We start from the raw sequence: 13194 nt of genomic DNA, 5'->3' as shown, positions 1-13194 counted from the left end.
GGAGTTTAGATGACATCCATCACAGATCACAGTGCTCCCCTCACATGTACAAGCGATACATGCATGTGTCAGTACATGCCAGTGTGGTGTAGTGGTTAAGAGCAGTAGACTCGTAATCTGGTGAACCGGGTTCGCGTCTCCGCTCCTCCACATGCAGCTTCTGGGTGACCTTGGGCTAGTCACACTTCTCTGAAGTCTCTCAGCCTCATTCACCTCACAGAGTGTTTGTTGTGGGGGAGGAAGGGAAAGGAAAATGTTAGCTGCTTTGAGGCTCCTTCAGGTAGTGATAAAGCGGGATATCAAATCCAAACTTTTCTTCTTCTTCTACATGCATAAAGCAGAACATGCAAAACACACAGATGTGTTTGTGGCTGCCACAGCTAGGAAATGCCAAGCTAGGTTGTACAACCCTGTCATCCACTCACACATTTTTTGAACATGTGATGGGGGGCCTGTCTGAGCACCCCGCTTTGAAACAATCTTTTGCAGTAAAGGAATTTTATATAGTCAATATTTAAGTATATTTCCCACCCACCCACCCCAGCGAAACGCTATCGCTCAATCAGAGCAAAAATCAATTGGGTTTTCTATGGATTTATGTTTGCCCCAATTTAAAGTTAAAAAGCAGGTTTTCCCTTGGAAAGGAGCAGGGCAAGGAGAAAATCTCTTGGACCTGTGCTCTCTAGACATGGAACAAGCGGAAGTGTGGATGAGCCTACAGTTGGCTTGGACAAAAATGAGAAGCTCAACTGCTTCTTGTGGCACTTCATCAGTTCACCTCAATACTCTGCAAGTGACCATTACAATTTACTTCTTTGTTTTTATTTTTTTCATGGTTAGCAGCAGTACTTTGTACAGCTCCATTTTTTTAATTGTGAGCCCTGAACCTGGAGGATGAGAACTATTAATTGATTGGGCAGTTTATTAATATTTTCTTGGCGCTGTGAATTATGAAATGGTGGAGTACCATCCATCAGGCACAAACAAAAGGGAAAGGAACAAGGAGGGCAAGCAGATTCAAGTACCAGTTCTTCATAAATTATATTATGTTCTTCATAAATGTTATGATGACGACCAGGTGGATTGTCTGCTGATGGAGGCATTTCTGAGAAAGGGCAAACTACACTGCAGTTGTTCCCACCCAAGCCAATGGAGTAGGCCTTGGAGTCTCACCTCTCCCACTGATGCAGCCAGATAGATTTAGCTTGTGCATCATGATGAGCATTGGTGAAAGGAAGCAACTAGCAATAGTTATAGCCAGTCACATGACAAGGTCTAACCTCCATAAAGGTTTTCAGGTCAGACTTGCTCCTTTTTAGAACAGCAAGGGAGTTCAGGTTCAAATGAAGACCAAAGATCCATGTTTTTAAAACCAGATCTGCTCTGAGAAATGAGAGATGGGTGTGAGGGGTCTCATTTAATGAGCAAAATGGATATATAGCTGAGGAGTGCAGACCTTCCCTGCTACACATCTTTTCTGCAGTCTGTCTCACAACGTCACTTTTCTGGCTCCAGTACCTAAATTGAGATCAGATTAGAGGAAGGCACTTGGGGAGAAGGGCTACAGGAAAATAAGTGATGGGAAGGTTTCATATTTCAAGAATGTTTCAAGTGACTAGCAAAAAACTGGCTGAATGTCTTCAACCCCAGTTTGTTTGTTCCAGTTTAACCCCGCTGTCACTTGTAGGTTTAAGGCAGTTTACAATATTTTAACATTTTCCCTCCCTTGCTGTATCCCACTCCTTTCTCACTGGCAGATTTGAGAAAGAGATGAAGGATGAAATTCCCAACCAAATGACCTCTCCCCTGTTTTCCTTTCTCCCATTCACATGAACAAATCCATATAGCCAACACAAGAGCAAATCCATACAATTCTTCTTGAGGGTCGCTAAAATAGACCCCAAAATAAAATGTATTGGCAATGACAATGAAAAGATGCTGATATGGTCTAGATTTTCATATTTCTTAAAAATGCACTAATTAACATAGAAAATGAACATCTGTATCATTTTTCGTTTCCCATGAATTATGGGCAGCCATTTTGTGAAACAAGCCTTCAATGGCCTACTTACTTTATGAAATGCTAGGGTCATGTAATCCTCAGATTTCAAGGTATTAAGTCATTATTTATTTTTAACAGACTATTTGCCCTATATATCTGTTACTGTTTTTCTGTTCCTAGCTAATAAACTTTGACATAAAGGACCAAGGCCATGTTTGATGGTATCAAACCCATCCGAGATGCTTATAAATACCGTCTCCCCTCCAGTTATGGCCATGTCTACATTTTTGGGCCTGAACTGGGGCATGCAGGTTTGCGTCACCCAACAGTTTATAGTCTCTCTGGGACTAAAAGGGAGGTATGGAATACAAGCAGCTTCCTTTTCTAAACTTCTAAATTCAGATAGAATCAGCTATTTACATATGTAAATCAAAATTGGTACGCTGTGTAGCATTAAAATATGCTGGATTTTTTTTATTAAAAAAACACACACACTTAGCCCAGATTAAGAGCATGCATTGCTTAACCAAAAGGAGCCTGTGTATGAAAAAGAAAACAAAGAACTATCTTGCCACCCCCTAGCCCTAGGAATGTCTCTGTAGACGTATAAAATTTAATCATTGCCCTGAATTTCTTCTTCTCTTAATATGAGGTAACATGATGTTGTTTTTGGATAAGGAATATTGTCTCCCTTGGTGAGGAAATATTTCAGCGCCAGACATCTGTTCCATCCATGCATTCACATGTGAATATTGGGGCAGGAAGGGATGAATGGGGGAACTTTAATCACTCTCCTTAAATCCTTACACCTTGCTGCCTGGAAGAGAGCTGTTCCTTCAATAGTGAATCAGCTCAGGCTGGGAGGCTCCATTGCTTCATGGCTGTCAGTCGGCCCGTTCCCCTCCTCCTAAATATCCTCATGTACTAGTGATAACTGAAGATGCTGCCTGACTCTCCATATTCTCTGTTCCTGAAGATCCTGCCTGACTCTCCATATTGTCTGTTCCTGTGGTCCCAGGGGAGATTTGGGTTGTTTTTTTGGGTGTGTGTGTGTGTGTGTGTACCAGCAGGAACTCAGGCAACTGAAGTGGGCAGTGGTGGCTGGTAACATTTTGACTTAGCAGGGCTTCCATTTTTAACCTTGCTGTTTTCATCATAGGATGACTTGTATGGCACTTATTTAGGAAAGTGTGGCATTATACTTGTGCAGAGTGATATTGTCTCCTCCTCTAAACAATAAAATAAAATAAAACTATGCACATCTATGGGCAGGGAAAGAGTTTCCATGTAAGAGGGCCCAAGTACGATTTTCAGACAAGAATGACTCCATACCGCCTATATAGAAATTAAGCCTATATTCTATATAATATGACATAAAATTTTGAGTACATGAATACAAGTTCTTTGCCAAAAAAACTAAGCATACTTTTGAAATGTGATGGAAATTTGCTTACAGTTTCATGCAGCCCCGCCCCCACAAAAAAACCAACAGTTTAACTATTCATTATCCAAAGGACTCTTTTCTCTAAATTAAAAGAACAAATGCTAAGCTATAAAAACAGTTCCTCAAAGGAGGAAACACTCACTGTTTTCTCTGGCCTAATGGTCTGTCTATTCCCATACTATTTCCAATAGTGGCCAGCCAGATGCTACTTGGGAAGTCCCTGTTTTGTACCTGCTAAGTCCCTGTTTGGTGTCCCCAGCTTGACAATCAGATGTACTACATCTGAATATGGATGTTCCATCTCCTGTGACTAAAATATCTTCTTGACTGACCTGTCCTCCATTAATTCTGCAAAGAGTTAACTATGCTATTGCCCATTACAACACACTATGGCATTGAACTCCATATATTTATTGTGCAGGGTTTTTTAAAATTTAAAATACAGCACTAAAAGTTATGAAGTAGTTATTTCCCTTTGTAGTTCCTGTTCATATTTTGAAATAATTTCTCTAATTTTACATTTCCCAGTGTTCACAGTTTGATATCATTGATCATGCAGCTTTCCTACACCAAAAGGTTCAAATATTTTGCTCAGCGGTAGAGCACATGCCATGAAATTTTTTACAATAAAGGATTTTAAGTAACTGGGCAGGAAACCATCCCTGCCAGAATTCCTGTGATTAATTTGAGTCAGTGTTGACTGGTAGTATAATCTTTTGTCCTGCTATTCACACCTGAGCTCCGCCCTGGAATTTGTGATGTAATAGCATGTATACATTTGTGAATTAATGAGTGAATACATATATAAAGCTTTGCAGAATGCTTTTCTTATGCCACTTTGTCAGGGTTTCCCAAACTTGGTTCTCCAATTGTTTTTGGACTACAATTCCCACCACCCCTGACCACTGGCCCTGCTAGCTAGGGATGATGGGAGTTGTAGTCCACAAACAGCTGGAGACCCAAGTTTGAGAAACCCTGCACTATGTCATCACTACTTTCACATATCTAGGAATAGCAAAACAGGGCATCCTTCTTTTGACAGTTGGAGCAATGCAGTAGAGAAAAGTATAACCTATGAGCCAGGAATCCTTCAAGCACAAATGTTGCCTCAGCCATGGACTCACTAGCTAGCCCAAGGAAAGCCACTGTCTTCTAGCTTCAACCATCATCTGCGACATGAGAATAATGCTACTGGCCCACTGTACTTTATTGGTTACTGAGATGATGTATGTGAAGCACTATGAATGCTTAAAAAAGTGCTATGTAAATGCAGAATAGTAGTAGTAGCAGCAGCAGCAGCAATAATAGTGCTCCAGGTCAGAGGGAGTGATTCCTGGGCTTGACCTAAGGAACTTGCCCTTCTGTTTTTGGAAACTAAGCATGGACCATTCACATTCTGATGGTCTGAGTTTTTGCTAGCAGCCATTGTTATATAGCTATGACATTCTTGCAGAGTTTCCTTCCCCTTCAACTGCTGATATGTCCTCTAGACCCGAGTTCTGCCTCAGCAACCTTTCCTTGGTTTTCTTTGTCTGGGAACATCTGTTCAGATGGGGAAACAATGACCTTTTGCCTCGGCTGAGGCAAAGAGCTACCCTAGCAGGCACTAAGAAGATTAAAGGAAGGCTGCACTGATAGCTTTCATGCTGCTCCAGTGGTTCTCAGCAGTGAGAGGAGAGAATACAAATGGGCAAAAGGGCTGTAGGCAAGCAGAAGAAAGAAGCTGGTAATCTCCTCCACCCTTGTCACTTCACTTTTATTCCCAGTTTGTTTCAGGTCTGTTTCAAAAATAAAGGGGAATGCAACTGATTTCAAGCATGCCCCTTAAGGAAGAACTAAGCATTATGTTACATATGGGGATGCTGTTAAAATGAGTTTGATTCTTGCCCTTTAATATCCAGTACAACTTACCGGTACTCTGAATCCTGATGCAATAACTTAACGTGTTTCACCACCTCTGCCAGTGGCAGCCAGTTAAGTAAAGAAACACCCAGCATTATGTCAAGATGGGGAAAACTGAGATAGATGCTACCAGGTTGGAAGGAGACTCAACAAAGGGCTGCCATTTTTAGTGGCAGCATCACCTTCCTTATAAGTTTTAGTTCCCCCTTTAGCTTTATGTCCTCTTTCAGATGCTGCTGCTGAATGACCCTGGAATATTTTTGCAATTGCACACTCTTTAATTCTGTATGGATTAATCTGGTATAAACATCACTCACTAATTATATTCTTCACAAGTTGCCCAAAATGATTTGTTCTACTGTATGTTGTTCTACTGTATGTAAGTCCTGTTTGGACTGGTTTTAAAGGCAGAGGATTAAGCTGGCTGTTTTATGTTGATTAAATTTTATTATGCCAAATATTGAAAAAAGTGACTTACTCTCAGATTGCCCCTAGAGAACTAAATCTGTTTCTAAAACATAATAATAAATCCAGGCACTTTGGAGAATTTATTTATCTATTCTCTTCTTGGTTCCATGGCCCATTCTTCACATAGGTGAGGCGCGTGAGAATGTGGGGCTTGGCCTTCTCCATCATGTCACCAACATTATGGTGAGGTGTGTCAGGTTTCCTCTCTATTGATTCTGCGTCACCAAGTGAAAACTTAGCTTTTCCAGAATACTTTTCCTGAGGTCTATTTTAATGTTATAAACACTTGCATTGTTGGTTAACTATAGGATTCTTAGTTGGCTGTTTTTATTGTGGGATGTATAGTTTTAGCTTTGCAGTAAGCTGCTACAAGTGCTGTGTACATAGAAAAGAATGCAGCAAAGAAGTATTTGAATATATAAGTAAGCAGGAAGTGATCCAACCAGGAATGGCTGCACTAGCAGCCATTGGAAGCAACATAAGCATGTGACTGGTGATAGGATCCTGGGGTTGGGTGGACTGGCAAGCCTCATTAAACTGCCATATATTGTCCATGCAGCCGCTACAAGTCAGATGTGCATTGACTAGGCAGGCAGGATCAGTGCACTGGCAGAGGAAGAGGGGGCAGCGGGAGCGCACTGCCCCCAGCAGCGCGACCCCGGTGGGGTGCCATTGTGGCTGCCCCCCCACGCTGGGCGCCACGCCCCTGCAGGTGGCGCGCCACCCCCCCGCCTGCTCTCTGCCCCCTGCCCCCTGGTGCCTGAGCATGAAGCTCTGCCACTGGTTCAGTGAAACACACATACTATGAAATCTTATCTGATTTGTATACAATGACTAGTACATGCATGCCTTAGAATAGTTCAGAACCAAGCCTTAAAGTCACGGTAATTGCTTGATAAAGCCATTTCAAACAGGAAAAGGAAAATAGGTTAACCAACTAATGCTGGGATCTGTGGGAAGGAAGAATGTTGACCCAAGCATGATTTTAAAAGCACTTGGTAATGAAACTGACTCAAATATTTAAATATATAACTAAGCCATTCCTTATCCTCCCAGATGCATGTCCCCCCACCAAACCAGAAATAGGTGGTACCTTACTCCTAAACCATGTGTCACTACTAATCTGCCGGAAGGCAAAAAAACCATTTCCCTGCTTACATCCCTCCATCACAGGCAATAGTAAAACAGCAAAATTATTTCTCTTAGCAAACAATTAGAAGTGATTAAATGCAATGAGAAATAAAATGGCAGATTTATTCTGGGGGAAAGGAGAAATAGGAAGGAGTGAAAAATAAATGTTATGATAATGCTGAACTCTGTAGGCTGATAATGACATTGCTCTTCTAGGATGGAATTGCCTCCTACTCCAACCAGCATCATCATTACATATCTTGGCCCTACGATCAGTACCCGTCACAACCCTTCATATTGACAAATGCCCTGTCCACTTGCATCTGTGGAGAATGTTTTAGCAGCTGAGTGATTATGAATCAAAAGCCAGAGCTTCCAGCCCTTACTGCTTCCCTCTGCTTTCCCATTTGTCTGCTGACAAGTAAATGTATCTTGACTTTCCTCTGAGATTTTTTTTTTTTTTTTGCACAATGTTTGATGAAAGACATTTGGCAAATTGGCAGTGGAACCCTGTACATTGCAATTTGTAGTGAGCATTAGAAGTCTGAGCATGGAATGGAAGAGCAGGCTACGGGCGAAAAGCAGAGAAAAATACCAGCGCTAAGCAGAATATGAATAGTCATTTCAAGGAAATGAGCAGACATTTATTTTGGACTAAAAAGAGAAAGTGCAAACCAAATTACTATATATTGTATCTTAGTATGAAAAATGTAAGCCAAATAAGTCTTCTTCCATATATATTTCTCCGAATGATGAGTACCACTGAGCCTGATGGAGCCACTTTTGTGTAAATGAAATGTAAGCTAGAAGAAAATCAGTTCACAGATTCCCGGGCTCATGAACTAAACCTTATTTACTATATTGGGTTTTCTGCGAAATGGTCATAATTAGGATGGGGGGTGAGTAGGCTTACCCTAGGGCAATTCTGTAATCATTCAGGACAAAGGGTGTGATTCTACGAACTTCTTTCAATCTGAGTTATAATATTAGTTGTCAGTTCAGTGTTGAAGTGAGAAAATTATTAAGGCTATTATACATTAATCTTGAAGATGCAGAGTAATTTGAACACTTCATTATTTGCAACGGCATCCCGTACTGTTACTTTTCCATCAAGCAGAGGCTGCAGGCGTAAGCCTTTCCTGAAGAACCTTTGCTTCACCTTCTAGGCATGCATCTCTTCTACTCATTGTAAATGCCTGATCTCTGCTGCTACCTTATTCTTAGGGGCACACAGTGCTACTGCATATGTTGGACTGTGTTCAGTGGAACTTACTCCAAAGTAAGTGCAGTTAGGATAGGAGCCTTGGTTACTTATGCTTTTGTGAAGCAAGTAGCACTGAGTTGACACCATGTGAAATAGTTGCAGAAGCATTAGTAGTAGCCATTCTTATGTCTGGATTCATACTGTTTTTATTTATGTATTCAAAAAAAGTCTGGAATAGCTTCATTAGGTGTGATCTTCCAGCCACACATAAAACTCTTTATCAGGGTGCAGCACTAGAGTTATTTGTATTTTTCCATAAAGACTGGTTCAGGTATACAGGTTCATCACTTGATTCTTCTACTCCCGATTACTGTACACATGATAATTGGCAGCTGAATGTGTGAACTAACACCACTGAAAAGCATTGCTTTGGAGGTGATAAGAAAGTTATGTCATTCCTCTGTTTCTGGAACACTGACCTAACTAAATGTGATTGGCATCCTGCTGAATTTTGTTCTCATGGGGCAAAAAGAAGCAGGCAGCATAACAGGGTGGATATACCTTACTTACTCTACATAGCTCTTTATCCAGCACCACATATGTGTACCATTGTGTAGCTCAGGAGCCGGCAACTTTTTTTTGGCTTGGGCGGGTTCACAGTCCAGCAGATGCCATGATGGGCCGGAGTGCGCATATGCTATTTCCGGCGCTCCTTCCAGTGTGGAGGAGGCGTGCGCAGCTTCCCATTGGCTGCAGGAACTTCCTTCAGCCAATGGGAAGCCGGCCAGCGTCACAGAAGGCAGTACCCACTCTGCTCTGTGCCGGTTTCGTGCAGGGCACAGGAGCTGACTGAGCAGGCAGCGGGGGTCCATGGACTGGTTAAATGACCCCTATGGGCTGCTTGTGGCCCATGGGCCTTAGGTTGCCGACCCCTGGCGTAGGTCCTTAACACACAGAGAGAGGCATCCTGGAAATTGTTCAGGACTGCTGCCCGGCCTGTCCCAAGCCTGCCTGCCTGCCTGCGGTGAGCTAGTGTGCGCCATGGCAGCAGCTGGCCACAGAGGGTGAGGGCCAAGAAGGGTGCCCAACAGAACTGGTGACAGGATGTGGGTGCAGCCACATGGCAGGGAGAAGGTGCCTCCCACCCTGTGCCAATGGTTGATCGAAGGCAAAACTTCCCTCACTCAGGCAACTTCCGGGCAGCAGCAGCAGCGAGCAAGGGAAGGCCTATTTATTTATTTAATTGTGACACAGATGCACATAATTGGGAGGGTGCCTGTAGAGGATGGATGGATGGATTTATTATGAATACAGACTATTAAACAGGAAAATAATATCTTTTGTGGCATTATATATCTGCACACATAGAGTAACAACAGTAAAGTCATGAATTAGCTCAGCGCTAATTTCCATGGAGCAAGATGGCCACTAGAAAATTGGATGACAGGCTAGAAACATAAACTGATTTATGTGTAACTGCTTTTTTCTTCTATGAATTATAAATCGGTAAGAAGGTTGTGTTACCTCTAACAAAGCTGTAGTATCTCAGAAATGTAGTACCAGTTTAACTGGCTTGAGACCAGTTTATGTTGTTATTATTTCCTTAAAGGTAAAGGTACCCCTGACCGTCAGGTCCAGTTGCGACTCTGGGGTTGTGGCGCTCATCTCGCTTTACTGGCCGAGGGAGCCGCCGTTTGTCCGCAGACAGTTTTTTCAGGTCATGCGGTTAGCATGACTAAGCGAAACCAGAGCAGTGCACGGAAACGCCTTTTACCTTCCCGCCGGAGCGGTACCTATTTATCTACTTGCACTTTGACATGCTTTCAAACTGCTAGGTTGGCAGGAGCTGGGATCAAACAACGGGAGCTCACCCGATCGCGGGGATTCAAACCGCCGAACTTCTGATTGGCAAGCCCTAGGCTTTGTGGTTTAGACCACAGCGCCACCTGTGTCTCAATATTTCCTTATCAGCGTATAATAACAATGTGGAATAAATATTGTGTCATTGAAATAGCAACAACTTTTATTGTTTCTTCTAGTTAAAAAAGAAAAGCAGTTTTCAATAGTACACTTTTTAAAATGGAGCTCTTTGTTGACCAGATTGTGCTAATTCTCTTTGGAGTACAAGAATGTCCTCACAATGATTTCCCCTTCCTCCTTGCAGATGTCAGCTATAGAAAACATGGCTGAAAAGCTAGAGAGTTTTAGTGCCCTGAAACCAGAAGCCGGTGACATCATGCAATCTGTCCCTTCCATGTTCAACTTCAGAGCCCCTCCCAGCACCCTGCCAGAGAACCTTCTACGAAAAGGCAAAGAGCGCTATACCTGCAGGTAAACTCTCCTAGCTAATTACCCACAACAGCCTCTCTTAACATCTCTCTTCCCTTGCAAGCCACTGCTGTTTATTTTAGAAATTACTCAAGATTGGATGATGAATAGGGATTATGGTGGGTCACTGGCATTTTAAAAGGTTCTTTATTCAGCAAGACATGGTCATAGTGTTTGATTCTGTGTTTGTTTGCAATTACAGGAGAAATTTGCCCTGCATTACCTTGAGCTTGATAAATGAGGCCAAAACATTACATACGCTGCCTTGTTCCAAAATTTCCTCGTCATCTTTATATTAATACATGATCTTTTCCCTCATAATTTTTTTCTGATCATGAACTGCAAGACTGTTTTTCACTTGGTCTTTCCTTTGATAATGCCAGAAGGGAAATTCCACAAGATCTGTGAATGATTAGATATGTTAAAAAAATCTGAGTCGTCACTGCAAATATTTGGCTCAAATCAACGTTGTCCTAAAGAAATCAATGGAAGTTTTGTCTCAGAGTTTGGATCCATCTTATAGACATCTGTAGCCTTTCAGGTCCTAAGTGGCAGACCAGTTGTTAGACTCAGAGAGAGCTTTTCTATTGACCTCAGAATTTAATAAATTTCACACATCATTATGGTGCAAATGTGAATTGGAAAATTTGTTACAATTTAAATAGTGAATGTTCTGGATAATGCCCTTGACCAGTAACACAGTTTATACTCACCCAAATAATATTGAGTCTTGTTGTTAATTTATTTTAGTAGGTAGAAGGATAAATGATGTACTCCTGTCACTTAAAAAGGGGGGGGGGAAGTGCACGTGTACCTCTCTCAACAATGCCCCAGCATCCCAGATATTTTCTTATTCTCTCCCCACCCTCCAAAGAATGAAATTGACTAAACCAAAAGCTCTTTCTGATCTGACATAATTAATTTTACCACTTCATTTGCGTGGGACTAGGTTTCTGTATGGAATTATTAAAACAGGCCTATTCCTTTACAATACTCTAGCCCTAGTTTAGACAGTTGTGAAGGAATTGATACTGAGCCAAGCCTACCTTCATGGCAGCTCCATTAAGAAAAGTTTGGAATTATTCCCTTACGATCGCCATCTGTGTACTCCAGAGGCAACAGCAATCCCATGTAAACATCATGGAATAGACATGGACTCTGCTGATTTAGACAAAACCACTGTATCACAAGTTTGCATTTATCTGAACAATGTTGCATTTGTAGGCTTTTGACAAGCTCTGTTGTCTTCTACTCTGGCTGGTATCGTTAGATTAAATCATTAGATCCGAATTAAAGGCTCAAACCATTTGCACAAGCTCTGCATTTATTAATGCTGGTTGTGCATTCACAGTGCTTGCTTGATGGATGACGCAACTGGCATTCTACAGGTATTTTATATAATAATAGAATAAGCCATAGAGTTGTAGAGTTGGAACAGACCACGAGGGTTATCTAGTCCAACCTGCTGCAAAGCAGGAATGTTTTGCCCAACATAGGACTGGAACCCTTGACCCTCAGATTAAGAGTCGCATGCTCTGCTGACTGAACTATCCATCATGAGCCATCTTCGGCTTTGTTTGAAAACCCCAATGCTGTGGCTGTTTGGTAGCATATAAATGAATGCCCCAGGATGAGAACAGAAATTGTGTGCCAACGGGGCAGCGGCAGCAAGAGGCCCCATTAGTGACAGCACGTCTATAGTTAAGAACAGTTTCAGATTAAGAACGGACCTCTGGAACTAATTAAGTTCGTAACTAGAGGTACCACTGTACACCAAAGAAGCAGTTCCATCCAGTATTGGTTTGAAGTTAGGACTATGCATTTTATTTCTTTATGTATCTTAAAAGCAAAACATTAAAGCTATCTTTATATACCATTTTCTAATAACAGATACTGCGGCAAGATATTTCCAAGATCTGCAAATCTTACCCGTCACCTGAGAACACACACTGGAGAACAGCCTTACAGGTACAAGGCCTTTTTCCACCTGGCCTGGGGAGGGTAGCACCCTGACTGATTCCAGCTACATAGATTCCATCTATATCAAGGTCAAGCTGTTGTGGCATGAACAGCAGCAGTCTCTTTCAGGAATGTCTGAATGGAAACAATTTTAACTGAGCTTTGGTGGGCCTACCAATTTTGGTAAAAAATAATTAACAATAATGGTAATCAAAAATGGAGTTCTAAAAACATGATTTTCTTAATTTGCATCAAATTTGATTTCAGTATTTGTTCATTCACCCTGCAAAAGTGTTGTTTTATTTCATTTATTTAAGATGTACATTTAATTCCCACAAGCATTTTCTGTCCTATTATTCTCTTCACAAGCATGCATACTAATCCCAAGTCCTTGGTGCTTTTAACCCACTTCCTCACTGGTAACTTTCATTGATCTCTGTGGCCCATAACTGGGAGAGCCTTTAGGAAATCTGGCCCATGAAAGCAATTCGCATAGTGAAATGAGAAAAGAATTTTAATTGTACAAAATGGAACTTTCACTTAATGAAATCAATTGAAGAAACTCGGCTCATGTTCTAACAAAACAAGCACAAATCGGTACATTTTACGCCTTGCAAAGGAAGGAGAAAAAGCTCATTGTTTGGGATAGATTTTTCACTCAGTCCTGAATTTACTTGGGAAGTAGGTTGCATGTAATTTAATTCTTGTTTTAAGAGGTATCTTGAAACATGTTATGCTCTTCCACTGCATAACAGC

The 13194-nt window shown here is 41.6% G+C and overlaps 1 protein-coding gene across 18 annotated transcripts in view; it reads left to right on the top strand.

Moving 5' to 3' along the window:
* Positions 1–13194, top strand: part of MECOM (MDS1 and EVI1 complex locus) — a 259851-nt gene that overhangs the window by 235596 nt on the left and 11061 nt on the right. For all 18 annotated transcript variants that reach the window (XM_033150607.1, XM_033150605.1, XM_033150599.1 and 15 more), the window contains 2 exons: positions 10316–10482; positions 12370–12447. In XM_033150607.1, the coding sequence (XP_033006498.1) occupies positions 10316–10482; positions 12370–12447 (245 nt within the window). The remainder of the gene's footprint in view (positions 1–10315; positions 10483–12369; positions 12448–13194) is intronic.

This window comes from Lacerta agilis, chromosome 5 (assembly GCF_009819535.1).
Source record: "Lacerta agilis isolate rLacAgi1 chromosome 5, rLacAgi1.pri, whole genome shotgun sequence".
NCBI lineage: Eukaryota > Metazoa > Chordata > Lepidosauria > Squamata > Lacertidae > Lacerta > Lacerta agilis.
The sequence above is the reverse complement of the archived record's forward strand: the minus strand, read 5'-3'. Positions and strand labels throughout refer to the sequence as shown.